This window comes from Salmo salar, chromosome ssa02 (assembly GCF_905237065.1).
Source record: "Salmo salar chromosome ssa02, Ssal_v3.1, whole genome shotgun sequence".
Classification (NCBI taxonomy): Eukaryota; Metazoa; Chordata; class Actinopteri; order Salmoniformes; family Salmonidae; genus Salmo; species Salmo salar.
The window spans coordinates 75,574,993-75,590,924 of record NC_059443.1 but is presented as its reverse complement, the minus strand read 5'-3'; the positions used below and the strand labels follow the sequence as shown (position 1 = coordinate 75,590,924).

The 15,932-nt window shown below is 48.6% G+C and overlaps 1 protein-coding gene across 10 annotated transcripts in view; it reads left to right on the top strand.

Moving 5' to 3' along the window:
- LOC106594040 (bromodomain-containing protein 4) overlaps positions 1–15,932 on the top strand; it is a 78,264-nt gene that overhangs the window by 28,262 nt on the left and 34,070 nt on the right. For 8 of the 10 annotated variants that reach the window (XM_045710089.1, XM_045710090.1, XM_045710074.1 and 5 more), the window contains 12 exons: positions 878–1,036; positions 2,261–2,389; positions 3,406–3,684; positions 3,981–4,204; positions 4,524–4,624; positions 4,704–4,964; positions 5,507–5,599; positions 8,455–8,889; positions 9,133–10,158; positions 10,652–10,749; positions 10,836–10,944; positions 11,105–11,232. In XM_045710089.1, the coding sequence (XP_045566045.1) occupies positions 878–1,036; positions 2,261–2,389; positions 3,406–3,684; positions 3,981–4,204; positions 4,524–4,624; positions 4,704–4,964; positions 5,507–5,599; positions 8,455–8,889; positions 9,133–10,158; positions 10,652–10,749; positions 10,836–10,944; positions 11,105–11,232 (3,042 nt within the window). The remainder of the gene's footprint in view (positions 1–877; positions 1,037–2,260; positions 2,390–3,405; positions 3,685–3,980; positions 4,205–4,523; positions 4,625–4,703; positions 4,965–5,506; positions 5,600–8,454; positions 8,890–9,132; positions 10,159–10,651; positions 10,750–10,835; positions 10,945–11,104; positions 11,233–15,932) is intronic. The other 2 variants (XM_045710085.1, XM_045710091.1) reach the window with 2 other exon arrangements.

Genomic DNA, 15,932 nt, shown 5'->3' with positions numbered 1-15,932 from the left:
GTTGTCTGTCTGTCTGTCTGTCTGTACAGGGTTAGGGTTGTCTGTCTGTCTGTCTGTCTGTACAGGGTTAGGGTTGTCTGTCTGTCTGTCTGTACAGGGTTAGGGTTGTCTGTCTGTCTGTCTGTCTGTACAGGGTTAGGGTTGTCTGTCTGTCTGTCTGTCTGTCTGTACAGGGTTAGGGTTGTCTGTCTGTCTGTCTGTCTGTACAGGGTTAGGGTTGTCTGTCTGTCTGTCTGTCTGTCTGTACAGGGTTAGGGTTGTCTGTCTGTCTGTCTGTCTGTCTGTACAGGGTTAGGGTTGTCTGTCTGTCTGTCTGTCTGTACAGGGTTAGGGTTGTCTGTCTGTCTGTCTGTCTGTACAGGGTTAGGGTTGTCTGTCTGTCTGTCTGTCTGTACAGGGTTAGGGTTGTCTGTCTGTCTGTACAGGGTTAGGGTTGTCTGTCTGTCTGTACAGGGTTAGGGTTGTCTGTCTGTCTGTACAGGGTTAGGGTTGTCTGTCTGTCTGTCTGTCTGTCTGTACAGGGTTAGGGTTGTCTGTCTGTCTGTCTGTCTGTTTGTACAGGGTTAGGGTTGTCTGTCTGTCTGTCTGTCTGTACAGGGTTAGGGTTGTCTGTCTGTCTGTCTGTCTGTCTGTCTGTACAGGGTTAGGGTTGTCTGTCTGTCTGTCTGTACAGGGTTAGGGTTGTCTGTCTGTCTGTCTGTACAGGGTTAGGGTTGGCTGTCTGCCTGTCTACAGAGTTAGGGTTGTCTGTCTGTATATCAGAGTGGCTGGGTACAGCTGAAGACACATTTCTCATATGGATTAATAAAGTCTTCTTTCCTGTCTTTCTTTTTCCTCCTCCTCTCTTCCCCTCTCTTCCCCTCTCCTCCTCTTCTAGGAGCAGCTGCTGTTCTGTGGGAGTCTGATCAGAGACATGTTGTCTAAGAAACACATTGCCTACGCGTGGCCGTTCTACAAGCCTGTCGACGCGCACGCCCTCGGCCTCCACGACTACCACCACATCATCAAACACCCTATGGACCTCGGAACCGTCAAGGTGAGCTCATCAAAAGTGGTCCCTCACTCACTCATTGTTCATTGGATGAGTGATGACGTCATCAGCAGCGGACCTCCCAGCTCTCTGAGAGGAAGACCAGACAGACCGTAGAGGAACTTCTATCTGCTCCTCTTATAGATCTGAATACATTGAAGGTGTAGCACCAGGGGGTTCTGGGTAATACATTGAAGGTGTAGCACCAGGGGGTTCTGGGTAATACATTGAAGGTGTAGCACCAGGGGGTTCTGGGTAATACATTGAAGGTGTAGCACCAGGGGGTTCTGGGTAATACATTGAAGGTGTAGCACCAGGGGGTTCTGGGTAATACATTGAAGGTGTAGCACCAGGGGGTTCTGGGTAATACATTGAAGGTGTAGCACCAGGGGGTTCTGGGTAATACATTGAAGGTGTAGCACCAGGGGGTTCTGGGTAAAACATTGAAGGTGTAGCACCAGGGGGTTGTGGGTAAAGCATTGAAGGTGTAGCACCAGGGGGTTCTGGGTAATGCATTGATGGTGTAGCACCAGGGGGTTCTGGGTAATGCATTGATGGTGTAGCACCAGGGGGTTCTGGGTAATGCATTGATGGTGTAGCACCAGGGGGTTCTGGGTAATGCATTGATGGTGTAGCACCAGGGGGTTCTGGGTAATGCATTGATGGTGTAGCACCAGGGGGTTCTGGGTAATGCATTGATGGTGTAGCACTAGGGGGTTCTGGGTAATGCATTGAAGGTGTAGCACTAGGGGCTTCTGGGTAATGCATTGAAGGTGTAGCACCAGGGGGTTCTGGGTAATACATTGAAGGTGTAGCATCAGGGGGTTATTGGGTAATGCATTGAAGGTGTAGCATCAGGGGGTTATTGGGTAATACATTGAAGGTGTAGCATCAGGGGGTTATTGGGTAATACATTGAATGGGGGGGTGTTTATGTTTTCACCAGGCGCATCGGAATTCGTTAAGGACACGCTGTTGCATCCTGTAGTTGCATGCTAGATGTTAGATGAATTACCATAATCTAAATGTGATTTCTGTCATTCTGAGCACCTTGGGTGGGCGCCCTAATGGGTTATGCACCCAATGCATATGGATCTGGTAAATTAAAACGCTGCCGGTCAAATGTCTGGCACCACATTTTCCTAAATGAAACCCTGGTTTTCACATCCTGGTTGTGTTAATTGGTAACCGTGTCTCTTTCCCCTCACCGTGTGTGTCTTTGTTCCCTCAGGATAAGCTGGACAGCAGGCAGTACAGAGATGCTCAGGACTTTGCTGCTGATGTCCGGTTGATGTTCTCCAACTGTTACAAATACAACCCCCCAGACCATGACGTGGTCAATATGGCACGCAAACTACAGGTAAACTACACAGCGTGGTCAATATGGCACGCAAACTACAGGTAAACTACACAGCGTGGTCAATATGGCACGCAAACTACAGGTAAACTGCACAGCGTGGTCAATATGGCACGCAAACTACAGGTAAACTACACAGCGTGGTCAATATGGCACGCAAACTACAGGTAAACTGCACAGCGTGGTCAATATGGCACGCAAACTACAGGTAAACTGCACAGCGTGGTCAATATGGCACGCAAACTACAGGTAAACTGCACAGCGTGGTCAATATGGCACGCAAACTACAGGTAAACTACACAACGTGGTCAATATGGCACGCAAACTACAGGTAAACTACACAACGTGGTCAATATGGCACGCAAACTACAGGTAAACTACACAACGTGGTCAATATGGCACGCAAACTACAGGTAAACTACACAACGTGGTCAATATGGCACGCAAACTACAGGTAAACTACACAGCGTGGTCAATATGGCACGCAAACTACAGGTAAACTGCACAGCGTGGTCAATATGGCACGCAAACTACAGGTAAACTGCACAACATGGTTGCTATGGCACGCAAACTACAGGTAAACTACACAGCGTGGTCAATATGGCACGCAAACTACAGGTAAACTGCACAACATGGTTGCTATGGCACGCAAACTACAGGTAAACTACACAACGTGGTCAATATGGCACGCAAACTACAGGTAAACTACACAACATGGTTGCTATGGCACGCAAACGACACATGGTTGCTATGACATGCAAACTACAGGTGAACAACTACAACACATCTGACAATCATAACAAACAAAAAATACAACCAACCAACCAACAGCACTTTCAGACAAATGACAGGTGTCAACATAAACAGTGTTGAATGGATGAATGATGAACTACAAATCTCACTGTGCCACGGACTAAAGTTCCCATGGTTCATAGCTCTGACCGCTCTCAATTCAAGGGGCTTTATTGGCATGGGAAACATATGTTAACATTGACAAAGCTCTCTTTCTCTCTCTACAGGACGTATTTGAGATGCGCTTTGCCAAAATGCCAGACGAGCTTGAGGAGACGGCCCCCCTCCCCTCCCCAGCCCTCAAACCTCTCCCCATCCCCTCCCCTGCCCTCCACCCCCTCCCCGTCCCCACCCTCCACCCCCTCCCCACCCCCTCAGCCAAACAGCCCCCAGCCCCCCGACCCCCCTCCTCCTCCGATGACAGCTCCTCCTCGTCGGAATCAGAATCCTCCGAGGGAGGTTTGGAACACGAGAGAACACAGAGACTGGCTGAACTACAGGAACAGGTGAGGGGGAGAGGAGAAGGGATCTCCTGAGGGTGAAGGGGGTGAAAGAGGTAAAGAAAGTGTAGGAAGGATAAAACACTGTGTTGACACTGACTCACCCAAAGAGAAAGAATAAAATAATTAAGAAAGGGGTTAGGAAAAGAAGAGAAGAGAGAGGGAGAGGGAGAGCAAGGGATTTTCACCTGAACACAGAACCGGTAAAAGAAAAGAGGAAGTAGGGGTGGAGAAAATGAAAGAGTTTAGAGGAAGCTGTGTTTCTCTTTTAACATCCTCCTGTGTGTTTGTCTGTCCTACAGCTCAAAGCTGTTCACGAACAGCTGGCCGCTCTGTCCACGCCCCAGGCCACCAAGCCCAAGAGAAAAGAGAGGGAGAAGGAGAAGAAGAATAAAGACAAGTACAAGAAGAAGATAGGAGGGGAGGAGCCACTGGAGATCCCTCCCCCTGCCATCCTCCAGCCAATCAGAAAGAGCAAAAACAGCAAGGAGCCGGTGACCACGCCCAAGAAGATCAAGAAACCGAGGTAGGATGGATGGCGAGAAGCCCAGGTAGGATGGGTGGCGAGAAGCCCAGGTAGGATGGGTGGCGAGAAGCCCAGGTAGGATGGGTGGCGAGAAGCCCAGGTAGGATGGGTGGCGAGAAGCCCAGGTAGGATGGGTGGCGAGAAGCCCAGGTAGGATGGGTGGCGAGAAGCCCAGGTAGGATGGGTGGCGAGAAGCCCAGGTAGGGAAATCTGGGTAGGATGGATAAACCCTGGATGGACAGTGGAGGTTTCTGATTGATTAATCATTTCTCTCTGACACGCTCTGTCAACTCGCTCTCATCTCTCTCTTTCTCCACAGTAAAAAAGAAAGTATGAAGAACAGTCGTCCGGGCGCCCCACATCAGACCGGCTCCACCCCCCTTGCCCCCTCAGCCTCGCTGGAGGCAGAAGATGACACGAGTGAGTGAGTGAGAGAGGGATTTTGTAAGATTTAAAAATAATATTTTAAAAAATGTTAATGTATTTGTCTGTGTCCCAGGTGTGTTTGTGGGCGGGGCAGCTGACAGGTGTAAGCCAATGTCCTACGAGGAGAAACGCCAGCTCAGTCTGGACATCAATAAACTTCCCGGCGACAAGCTTGGCCGCGTCGTCCACATCATCCAATCACGAGAGCCATCGCTCAAGAACACCAACCCAGACGAGATAGAGATCGACTTTGAGACGCTGAAACCCTCGACGCTCCGAGAGCTGGAGAAATATGTCTGGACCAGCCTTAGAAAGAAAAAGAAATCCCAGCCAGGTAAGAGAGAGATGGGGAGGGAGAGAGCCTGAGAAATGCATCTCGACCAGCCTTAGAAAGAAGAAATCACAGCCAGGTAAAAAGTAGGGAAGGAGGTACGGAAGAGAGTGAGTGGTGGAAAAATAATGGAGAAAGAGAGGGAGAAAGAGGGAGTGGTGGTGAAATAATGGAAAAAGAGAGTGGTGGTGAAATAATGAAACACCAGGAGAGGATGTGTGTGTTCACCGTGGGTCTGCGTGTGAGAGGGAGAGATGGTGAAATAATATTGACCAGAATGACCAGTTAACCCATCCAGGGAGAGAGCGTTAACCCATCCAGGGAGAGAGCGTTAACCCATCCAGGGAGAGAGCGTTAACCCATCCAGGGAGAGAGCGTTAACCCATCCAGGGAGAGAGCGTTAACCCATCCAGGGAGAGAGCGTTAACCCATCCAGGGAGAGAGCGTTAACCCATCCAGGGAGAGAGCGTTAACCCATCCAGGGAGAGAGCGTTAACCCATCCAGGGAGAGAGCGTTAACCCATCCTGTGTGTGTGTGTGTGAAGCAGTAGAGAAGGCTCTGGAGGTGACCAGTGTGATGAAGATGAAGACGGGATCTTCATCAGGCAGCAGTGACTCCTCTGACAGCGACGACACAGGTAACACACACAACACTACACACACACGGCTCATAATACATAGTTTGAGTGGGGTATCACGTCGGGCAGCAGGAGTGCGCAGCTCTCAGTCAACTGGTTGTGAAGCAGCTCTCAGTCAACTGGTTGTGAAGCAGCTCTCAGTCAACTGGTTGTGAAGCAGCTCTCAGTCAACTGGTTGTGGAGCAGCTCTCAGTCAACTGGTTGTGAAGCAGCCCTCAGTCAACTGGTTGTGAAGCAGCCCTCAGTCAACTGGTTGTGAAGCAGCCCTCAGTCAACTGGTTGTGAAGCAGCCCTCAGTCAACTGGTTGTGAAGCAGCTCTCAGTCAACTGGTTGTGAAGCAGCGCTCTCAGTCAACTGGTTGTGAAGCAGCGCTCTGTCAACTGGTTGTGAAGCAGCGCTCTGTCAACTGGTTGTGAAGCAGCGCTCTGTCAACTGGTTGTGAAGCAGCGCTCTGTCAACTGGTTGTGAAGCAGCGCTCTGTCAACTGGTTGTGAAGCAGCGCTCTGTCAACTGGTTGTGAAGCAGCGCTCTGTCAACTGGTTGTGAAGCAGCTCTCTGTCAACTGGTTGTGAAGCAGCTCTCTGTCAACTGGTTGTGAAGCAGCTCTGTCAACTGGTTGTGAAGCAGCTCTCAGTCAACGCTCTGTCGACTGGTTGTGAAGCAGCTGTCAGTCGACTGGTTGTGAAGCAGCTGTCAGTAGAACGACAGAATGCATCAGGGATTTGTGCATCTTTCTGAAGAAGTAAAGCCTGTTTCTGTGTGCCTGTTGTTGTGTAGCTAGTTAGCATGCAGGAGACAGTTAGCATGCAAGAAAGTCATTTCTAAAGGCTTCCCACAAAAACCTTCCCAATGAAATGTTGTCTGTGAAGTAGGACCACCTGACAGAATGATATCATGATGATTTCTATCAACGGGGTGGGCATTGTACAGTACAGAAACGCCACTAGCCAAACACAACTGTCTCTTCCTAGGTGTGCAATTGAATTAAAGGTGAACTTCAGTATGGTTTTTGTTAGGGTTTTTTCCAGACCTCCTGATGTGATTTAAAGCATTGCTGTGGACTTTGAACATCCAATTTAGCTGTCAGAAAGAAACAAGGTGTGATTTTGAGTGGGAAAAAATGAGGAAAACTGAACCTTATTTGGCAAAAAAAATCTAATGTTATACGGTCTTACAAGCCTGCTCACTGTTCAAAGTCACTAACAATAACACCCTTTTTGAGATTGCGCTAAGTTTGTATTTTTTTCATGTCAATATGATATTAAGTTACAATGTAAGGATTTGTGTGTGGAGGTAGGTTATTATAGTTATAGACTATTAGACTATTGGCTACTTTCATCTCTTTCCACTCCTCCCCTGATATGGGCCAATAGTTTTTCCGTTCGGGCCAGTAGCTTTCAGTTGGCACTGGCCCGGTGTGCCGCTGGGAAATTGACCTAAATGTCAAGCCCTGTACACACATCGTTTTCATTATGTTGTCTCTCTCTCTCCCGTTCTCTCTCTCTCTCTCTCTCTCTCTCTCCCGTTCTCTCTCTCTCTCTCTCTCTCCCGTCTCTCTCTCTCTCTCTCTCTCCCGTTCTCTCTCTCTCTCTCTCTCTCGCTTCTCTCTCTCTCTCTCTCTCCTTCTCTCTCTCTCTCTCTCTCTCCCGTCTCTCTCTCTCTCTCTCCCGTTCTCTCTCTCTCTCTCTCTCTCCCGTTCTCTCTCTCTCTCTCTCTCTCCCGTTCTCTCTCTCTCTCTCTCCCGTTCTCTCTCTCTCTCTCTCTCTCTCCCGTTCTCTCTCTCTCTCTCTCTCTCTCCCGTTCTCTCTCTCTCTCTCTCTCTCCCGTTCTCTCTCTCTCTCTCCCGTTCTCTCTCTCTCTCTCTCTCTCTCTCTCCCGTTCTCTCTCTCTCTCTCTCTCCCGTTCTCTCTCTCTCTCTCTCTCTCTCTCTCTCTCTCTCTCTCTCTCTCTCTCTCTCTCTCTCTCTCCTCTCTCTCTCTCTCCCGTTCTCTCTCTCTCTCTCTCTCTCTCTCTCTCTCTCTCCCGTTCTCTCTCTCTCTCTCTCCCGTTCTCTCTCTCTCTCTCTCTCTCTCCCGTTCTCTCTCTCTCTCTCTCTCTCTCTCTCTCTCTCTCTCTCTCTCTCTCTCTCTCTCTCTCTCTCTCTCTCTCTCTCTCTCTCTCTCTCTCTCTCTCTCTCTCTCTCTCTCTCTCTCTCTCTCTCTCTCTCTCTCTCTCTCTCTCTCTCTCTCTCTCTCTCTCTCTCTCTCTCTCTCTCCGTCTCTCTCTCTCTCTCTCTCTCTCTCTCCCGTTCTCTCTCTCTCTCCCGCTCTCTCTCTCTCTCTCTCTCGTTCTCTCTCTCTCTCTCTCTCGTTCTCTCTCCCGTTCTCTCTCTCTCTCCCGTTCTCTCTCTCTCTCTCTCTCTCCCTTCTCTCTCTCTCTCTCTCTGCCGTTCTCTCTCTCTCTCTCTGCCGTTCTCTCTCTCTCTCTCTGCCGTTCTCTCTCTCTCTCTCTCCGTTCTCTCTCTCTCTCTCTCCCGCTCTCTCTCTCTCTCTCTCCCGTTCTCTCTCTCTCTCTCTCGTCTTCTCTCTCTCTCTCCCGTTCTCTCTCTCCCGTTCTCTCTCTCTCTCTCTCTCCCGTTCTCTCTCTCTCTCTCTCTCCCGTTCTCTCTCTCTCTCTCTCCCGTTCTCTCCCGTTCTCTCTCCTGCTCTCCCGTTCTCTCTCCTGCTCTCCCGTTCTCTCTCCTGCTCTCCCGCTCTCTCTCCTGCTCTCCCGCTCTCTCTCTCCTGCTCTCACGCTCTCTCTCTCCTGCTCCCTCTCTCTCTCTCCTGCTCCCTCTCTCTCTCTCCTGCTCTCTCTTTCTCTCTCTCTCTCTCAGGGCTGGCCCCCCAGCAGCAAAAGTCCTCCTCTAGCAATATATACTGTAAGAGACCCCACCAGTCCAGCAGGGGCGGGGTCAGCATCACTGCCCCTCTGGACCCCTCCTCCCCCCAGACCCCCCTAGTTCAATCCAAACCCCCCCAGCAGCAGCATCAACACCCCTTCGCCCCCCCTCCTCCTCCCTCCATCCCCACTGTCCCCGTGACCTCTCTGGACTCCTCTTTGACCTTTGACCCCCTAGCTCACTTCCTGGCCCCCCATCTTAGCCAGCAGGTGGGGGAGCCCCCCCGTAATGAACTGGGTGCCCCTGCCGCCGGACCCCCCCACCTCAACGCTACCAACACACACACACACCCGGCCACACACACCTCTGAGAGCACACAGCCCTTCCTCAACCACCAGGCCGTCATGCCCTCCGTCATGCTCTCCCCAGGTATGTGGATGAACAGACACACACCACACATTTCTACACTTCATTGTGTCGAGGGGTTTTGGTTTTAATGAAACATTTAGATTTTAGAAATATCATTTATTTCTGTACTTACTCTTTTTGTCCCTCTCCCCCCATTCTCATCTTTCTCTCTCTCTCTCTCTCTCTCTCTCTCTCTCTCTCTCTCTCTCTCTCTCTCTCTCTCTCTCTCTCTCTCTCTCTCTCTCTCTCTCTCTCTCTCTGTAGCACTCCACAACGCTCTCCCCCAGCAGCCGTCCCGCCCCAGCAACCGAGCGGCCCCCAAACCCCCTCAGCCTCCCCCCTCCTCCCTCCCCCCTCCACCGCCTCCGCTCCTCCTCCCCCCAGCCCTCCCTCCACATTCCCCAACCCTCCCTCCCCATTCCCCAACCCTCCCTCCCTCGCCCTTGTCTCCCCTCTCCCCCCACCCCCCACGGAATCCTGGGGTCTCGGCCCAACCCCCTCAAGCCCTATTTGAGGACGACGAGGAGGCCGTGCCCACTAACTCTGAAACCCCTCCCCTCCCGCTCAGCCAGATGCACATGTACCTGCAGTCGTCTCGGCCCCCGGCACACACACACTCCCACACACAGTCTCCTGAGCGGGTCCAGTCTCAGCCCATGTCCCGGCCCCCGGCCCACACACAGTCTCCTGAGCGGGTCCAGTCTCAGCTCATGTCCCGGCCCCCGGCCCACACACAGTCTCCTGGGCGGGTCCAGTCCCGGCCCCCGGCCCACACACAGTCTCCTGGGTGGGTCCAGTCTCAGCTCATGTCCCGGCCCCCGGGCCACACACACTCTCCTGGGTGGGTCCAGTCTCAGCTCATGTCCCGGCCCCCGGCCCACACACAGTCTCCTGGGCGGGTCCAGTCCCGGCCCCTGGCCCACACACAGTCTCCTGGGCGGGTCCAGTCCCGGCTCCCGGCCCACACACAGTCTCCTGGGCGGGTCCAGTCCCGGCCCCCGGCCCACACACAGTCTCCTGGGCGGGTCCAGTCTCAGCTCATGCAGGCCATGCAGACTCAGTCACAGGCAGCGGCCGCTCCAACCCAGCAACAGCAGAGGCTCGCAACACATCCTCACTCACACCCTCACACACACCCTCACTCACACGCTCACACACACATGCAGCAGGCGGGACAGGGGATGTCGTTCCCCCAGCAACAGAGCACCATGCACCCGGCACAGAAAGGGCTCAAGCAGATACTACATCCACAACCATCACCACGGATCAAAACTGAGCCTTTCAATACAGGTAGGAGAGATAATACAGGCAGGCAGGCAGACAGGCAGACAGGCAGGCAGACAACACCCACTAGAGGGATTCTTGGATCCCGAAAAAGGAAGATCTGAACCGAATTGGATCCGTGAAATTTCCCGTTCGACACAGACAGGATATATCCACGTCAATTCGGATCCGAAGTGGACCAGATCTGACCCAAAGCATGTCCAAGATGAGGGAGAATCGGATCCAAATTGGGTCGGATCTGTATCAGATAACAAACGGGTCTTTATTGTTGCTCAAAGCCAGCAGAACTGTTTTGACTTGAGAGATTTATTATTTTGACTGAACCAACTGCCATGTGTACCAAATGTGATATATAGAGGATATTTATTTTCATCAATATAATATTGGATCTGGTCGATATTTGACATATTTTCAGACTGTTTGGATCTCAGGTAATCAGGTTAGGGTATATCCGTGAAGACCTCTAATTTCCATACTGGTGTTTCTCCCGTTGTGATAGGTCCTCTGAGGGAGAGCCCCTCCCCTCTGATGATACATTCTCCCCAGATGCCTCAGCTCCCACCAATGAGACAGTCCCCTTCCCAGCCCAAGAAACCTGTGAGTACACAAAGAGAGTGTGTGTGTACAGTGTGTGTTTGTGTACTGTACATTGTGTGTGTGTTAACCCTGTGTGTTCACTGCAGAACCAAAGGGTGAAAGAGGAGAAGCCGCTCCCCTCCCCGGTGCTGCCCCCCTCCCCCTTCAGCCCCACCCAGCGACACCACAAACCACAAGACAACAAACACACACACAGTGAGTACACACACCTGGCTCTGTGTGTGTAAGAAGCGTTAGGGAGAGAGCGGGAGAGATTTGTCTGTGTGTCTCTCTGCCTCAACGGTAGAGTGTCTATTTTAGAATTTCTTCACAGTGAATAGGTCACCTGTATTAACCAATCAATTGACTCCTGCAGGATCAGATGTGAAGCTATTGGACGGTTCTCGTCCTGGGCTCCGCCTCCCGGACTCCCCGGCCCCTTCCCATCAGGACAGCAAACTGAAGCAAGAGGCTAAAACTCCCATCACCGCCAAGAAGACACAGGTGTGAGAGAGTCAGAATCATACTAGAACAAAGCATGTAGATTCAGGACTTCATTTAAAGGAGAAGTTTCCTTTTTTATAACCAAATCTCACATTTTTTATATGTAAATGGCATATTATAGAAGGGTCCATGTGATTTCACATGTTTTTGAGAAACCTGAGCAAATCACTTCCTCATCCTCATGTAGTATATGGGGTCCCGAAAAAACACGAACAAAGACTCCAAAAACACCCAGATATGTCCTTTTATAAAGGACAAAGCTCTGTGTTGTAATGCAGGTCTGTAGATGTTGTACACATGACGTTGTGTCATTCTGAACTTCAGCTACAACGTTGTATTCTATTTTGTTCAACTAAAGAGATATTTCAATGCACGCGCATGTGTGTACTTCCTCGTTCCCAAACCCTTAGGGAGGCGTGGTTCAGAAGCACACTCCAGTCTGCAATAAGGTGTCTGCTGTAAAAACACAGCTGGCAGTTACTAATCTACAATAAGGTGTCTGCTGTAAAAACACAGCTGGCAGTTACTAATCTACAATAAGGTGTCTGCTGTAAAAACACAGCTGGCAGTTACTAATCTACAATAAGGTGTCTGCTGTAAAAACACAGCTGGCGGATACAAATAACTAAAAACACACACAGCTGGCAGTTACTAATCTACAATAAGGTGTCTGCTGTAATTACACACAGCTGGCGGTTACTAATATACCAAGCTAGCTAGTTATTTTTCCTTTCAAACCGCAACGCTACCGACATGTCTGACTACGAATACAAAAAGGAAATGTTAGAATTTGGGGCCGAGCCTTATTTATTTGAACCGGAATACACCGACGAGGATCTTTAGCAGAGAGCAAGAGAGCGAGGTGTTCAACCAGAAGCTGAGGCCCGACTCGGGACGGGTGGTGCACTGGTGAGCGACGCCCACTGAAGACGAGTGACTTTGCTGCGTGGAGTGGGACCTGCTTGTGCCAGCCTTGTAAAATCTAGATGTGTCTGGTGATGAGACACCGTTGTCCCGCTAGCACACCCCACTCTGTGTGACAATGACTTTTCAGCACATGTCTTCCCTGCTCTTCTAGAAACGTTTTCAATTTCAAATTGAGTAATGGGAGAACGTGTGTAAAACTTTTATTTCACTGTTGAAGAACATATAATAACATATTGACAGTAACATGGACTACATGGTGGATGGGAGGATACATATTGACAGTAGCATGGACTACATGGTGGATGGGAGGATACATATTGACAGTAACATGGACTACATGGTAGATGAGAGGATACATATTGACAGTAACATGGACTACATGGTAGATGAGAGGATACATATTGACAGTAACATGGACTACATGGTGGATGGGAGGATACATATTGACAGTAACATGGACTACATGGTGGATGGGAGGATACATATTGACAGTAACATGGACTACATGGTGGATGGGAGAATACATATTGACAGTATCAGTTCAGTAACATGGACTACATGGTGGATGGGAGGATACATATTGACAGTAACATGGACTACATGGTAGATGGGAGAATACATATTGACAGTAGCATGGACTACATGGTAGGTGGGAGGATTCATATTGACAGTAACATGGACTACATGGTAGATGAGAGGATACATATTGACAGTAACATGGACTACATGGTGGATGGGAGAATACATATTGACAGTATCAGTTCAGTAACATGGACTACATGGTGGATGGGAGGATACATATTGACAGTAACATGGACTACATGGTAGATGGGAGGATACATATTGACAGTAACATGGACTACATGGTGGATGGGAGAATACATATTGACAGTAACATGGACTACATGGTGGATGGGAGGATACATATTGACAGTAACATGGACTACATGGTGGATGGGAGGATACATATTGACAGTAACATGGACTACATGGTAGATGAGAGGATACATATTGACAGTAACATGGACTACATGGTGGATGGGAGGATACATATTGACAGTAACATGAACTACATGGTAGATGGGAGAATACATATTGACAGTATCAGTTCAGTAACATGGACTACATGGTGGATGGCAGGATACATATTGACAGTAACATGAACTACATGGTAGATGGGAGAATACATATTGACAGTATCAGTTCAGTAACATGGACTACATGGTGGATGGGAGAATACTTATTGACAGTATCAGTTCAGTAGCATGGACTACATGGTGGATGGGAGGATACATATTGACAGTAACATGGACTACATGGTAGATGGGAGGATACATATTGACAGTAGCATGGACTACATGGTGTATGGGACGATACATATTGACAGTAGCATGGACTACATGGTGGATGGGAGAATACATATTGACAGTATCAGTTCAGTAACATGGACTACATGGTGGATGGGAGAATACATATTGACCGTAACATGGACTACATGGTAGATGGAAGGATACATATTGACAGTAACATGTACTACATGGTGGATGGGAGGATACATATTGACAGTAGAATGGACTACATGGTGGATGAGAGGATACATATTGACAGTAACATGGACTACATGGTAGATGGGAGGATACATATTGACAGTAAAATGGACTACATGGTGGATGGGAGAATACGTATTGACAGTATCAGTTCAGTAGCATGGACTACATGGTGGATGGGAGGATACATATTGACAGTAACATGGGCTACATGATGGATGGGAGAATACATATTGACAGTAGCATGGACTACATGGTAGATGGGAGGATACATATTGACAGTATCAGTTCAGTAACATGGACTACATGGTAGATGGGAGGATACATATTGACAGTAACATGGGCTACATGGTGGATGGGAGAATACATATTGACAGTAGCATGGACTACATGGTAGATGGGAGGATACATATTGACAGTATCAGTTCAGTAACATGGACGACATGGTGGATGGGAGAACACATATTGACAGTATCAGTTTAGTAGCATAGACTACATTGTGGATGGGAGGATGCATATTGACAGTATCAGTTCAGTAACATGGACTACATGGTGGATGGAGGATACATATTGACAGTAACATGGACTACATGGTACATGGGAGGATACATATTGACAGTAGCATGGACTACATGGTGGATGGGAGAATACATATTGACAGTATCAGTTCAGTAGCATAGACTACATTGTGGATGGGAGGATACATATTGACAGTATCAGTTCAGTAACATGGACTACATGGTGGATGGGAGGATACATATTCACAGTAACATGGACTACATGGGAGGATACATATTGACAGTAGCATGGACTACATGGTAGATGGGAGGATACATATTGACAGTATCAGTTCAGTAACATGGACTACATAGGAGATGTGAGGATACATATTGACAGTAACATGGGCTACATGGTGGATGGGAGGATACATATTGACAGTATCAGTTCAGTAACATGGACTACATGGTAGATGTGAGGATACATATTGACAGTAGCATGGACTACATGGTGGATGGAAGGATACATATTGACATTATCAGTTCAGTAACATGGACTACATGGTGGATGGGAGAATACATATTGACAGTATCAGTTCAGTAGCATGGACTACATGGTGGATGGGAGGATACATATTGACAGTAGCATGGACTACATGGTGGATGGGAGGATACATATTGACAGTAACATGGACTACATGGTGGATGGGAGGATACATATTGAAAGTAGCATGGACTACATGGTAGATGGGAGGATTGATATTGACAGTAGCATGGACTACATGGTAGATGGGAGGATACATATTGACAGTAACATGGACTACATGGTGTATGGGAGGATACATGTTGAAAGTAACATGGACTACATAGTGGATGGGAGAATACATATTGACAGTATCAGTTCAGTAACATGGACTACATGGTGGATGGGAGGATACATATTGACAGTAACATGGGCTACATGGTGGATGGGAGAATACATATTGACAGTAGCATGGACTACATGGTAGATGGGAGGATACATATTGACAGTATCAGTTCAGTAACATGGACTACATGGTAGATGGGAGGATACATATTGACAGTAACATGGGCTACATGGTGGATGGGAGAATACATATTGACAGTAGCATGGACTACATGGTAGATGGGAGGATACATATTGACAGTAGCATGGACTACATGGTAGATGGGAGGATACATATTGACAGTATCAGTTCAGTAACATGGACGACATGGTGAATGGGAGAATACATATTGACAGTATCAGTTTAGTAGCATAGACTACATTGTGGATGGGAGGATGCATATTGACAGTATCAGTTCAGTAACATGGACTACATGGTGGATGGGAGGATACATATTGACAGTAACATGGACTACATGGTACATGGGAGGATACATATTGACAGTAGCATGGACTACATGGTGGATGGGAGAATACATATTGACAGTATCAGTTCAGTAGCATAGACTATATTGTGGATGGGAGGATACATATTGAAAGTATCAGTTCAGTAACATGGACTACATGGTGGATGGGAGGATACATATTCACAGTAACATGGACTACATGGTACATGGGAGGATACATATTGACAGTAACATGGACTACATGGTGGATGGGAGGATACATATTGACAGTATCAGTTCAGTAACATGGACTACATGGTAGATGTGAGGATACATATTGACAGTAACATGGGCTACATGGTGGATGGGAGGATAC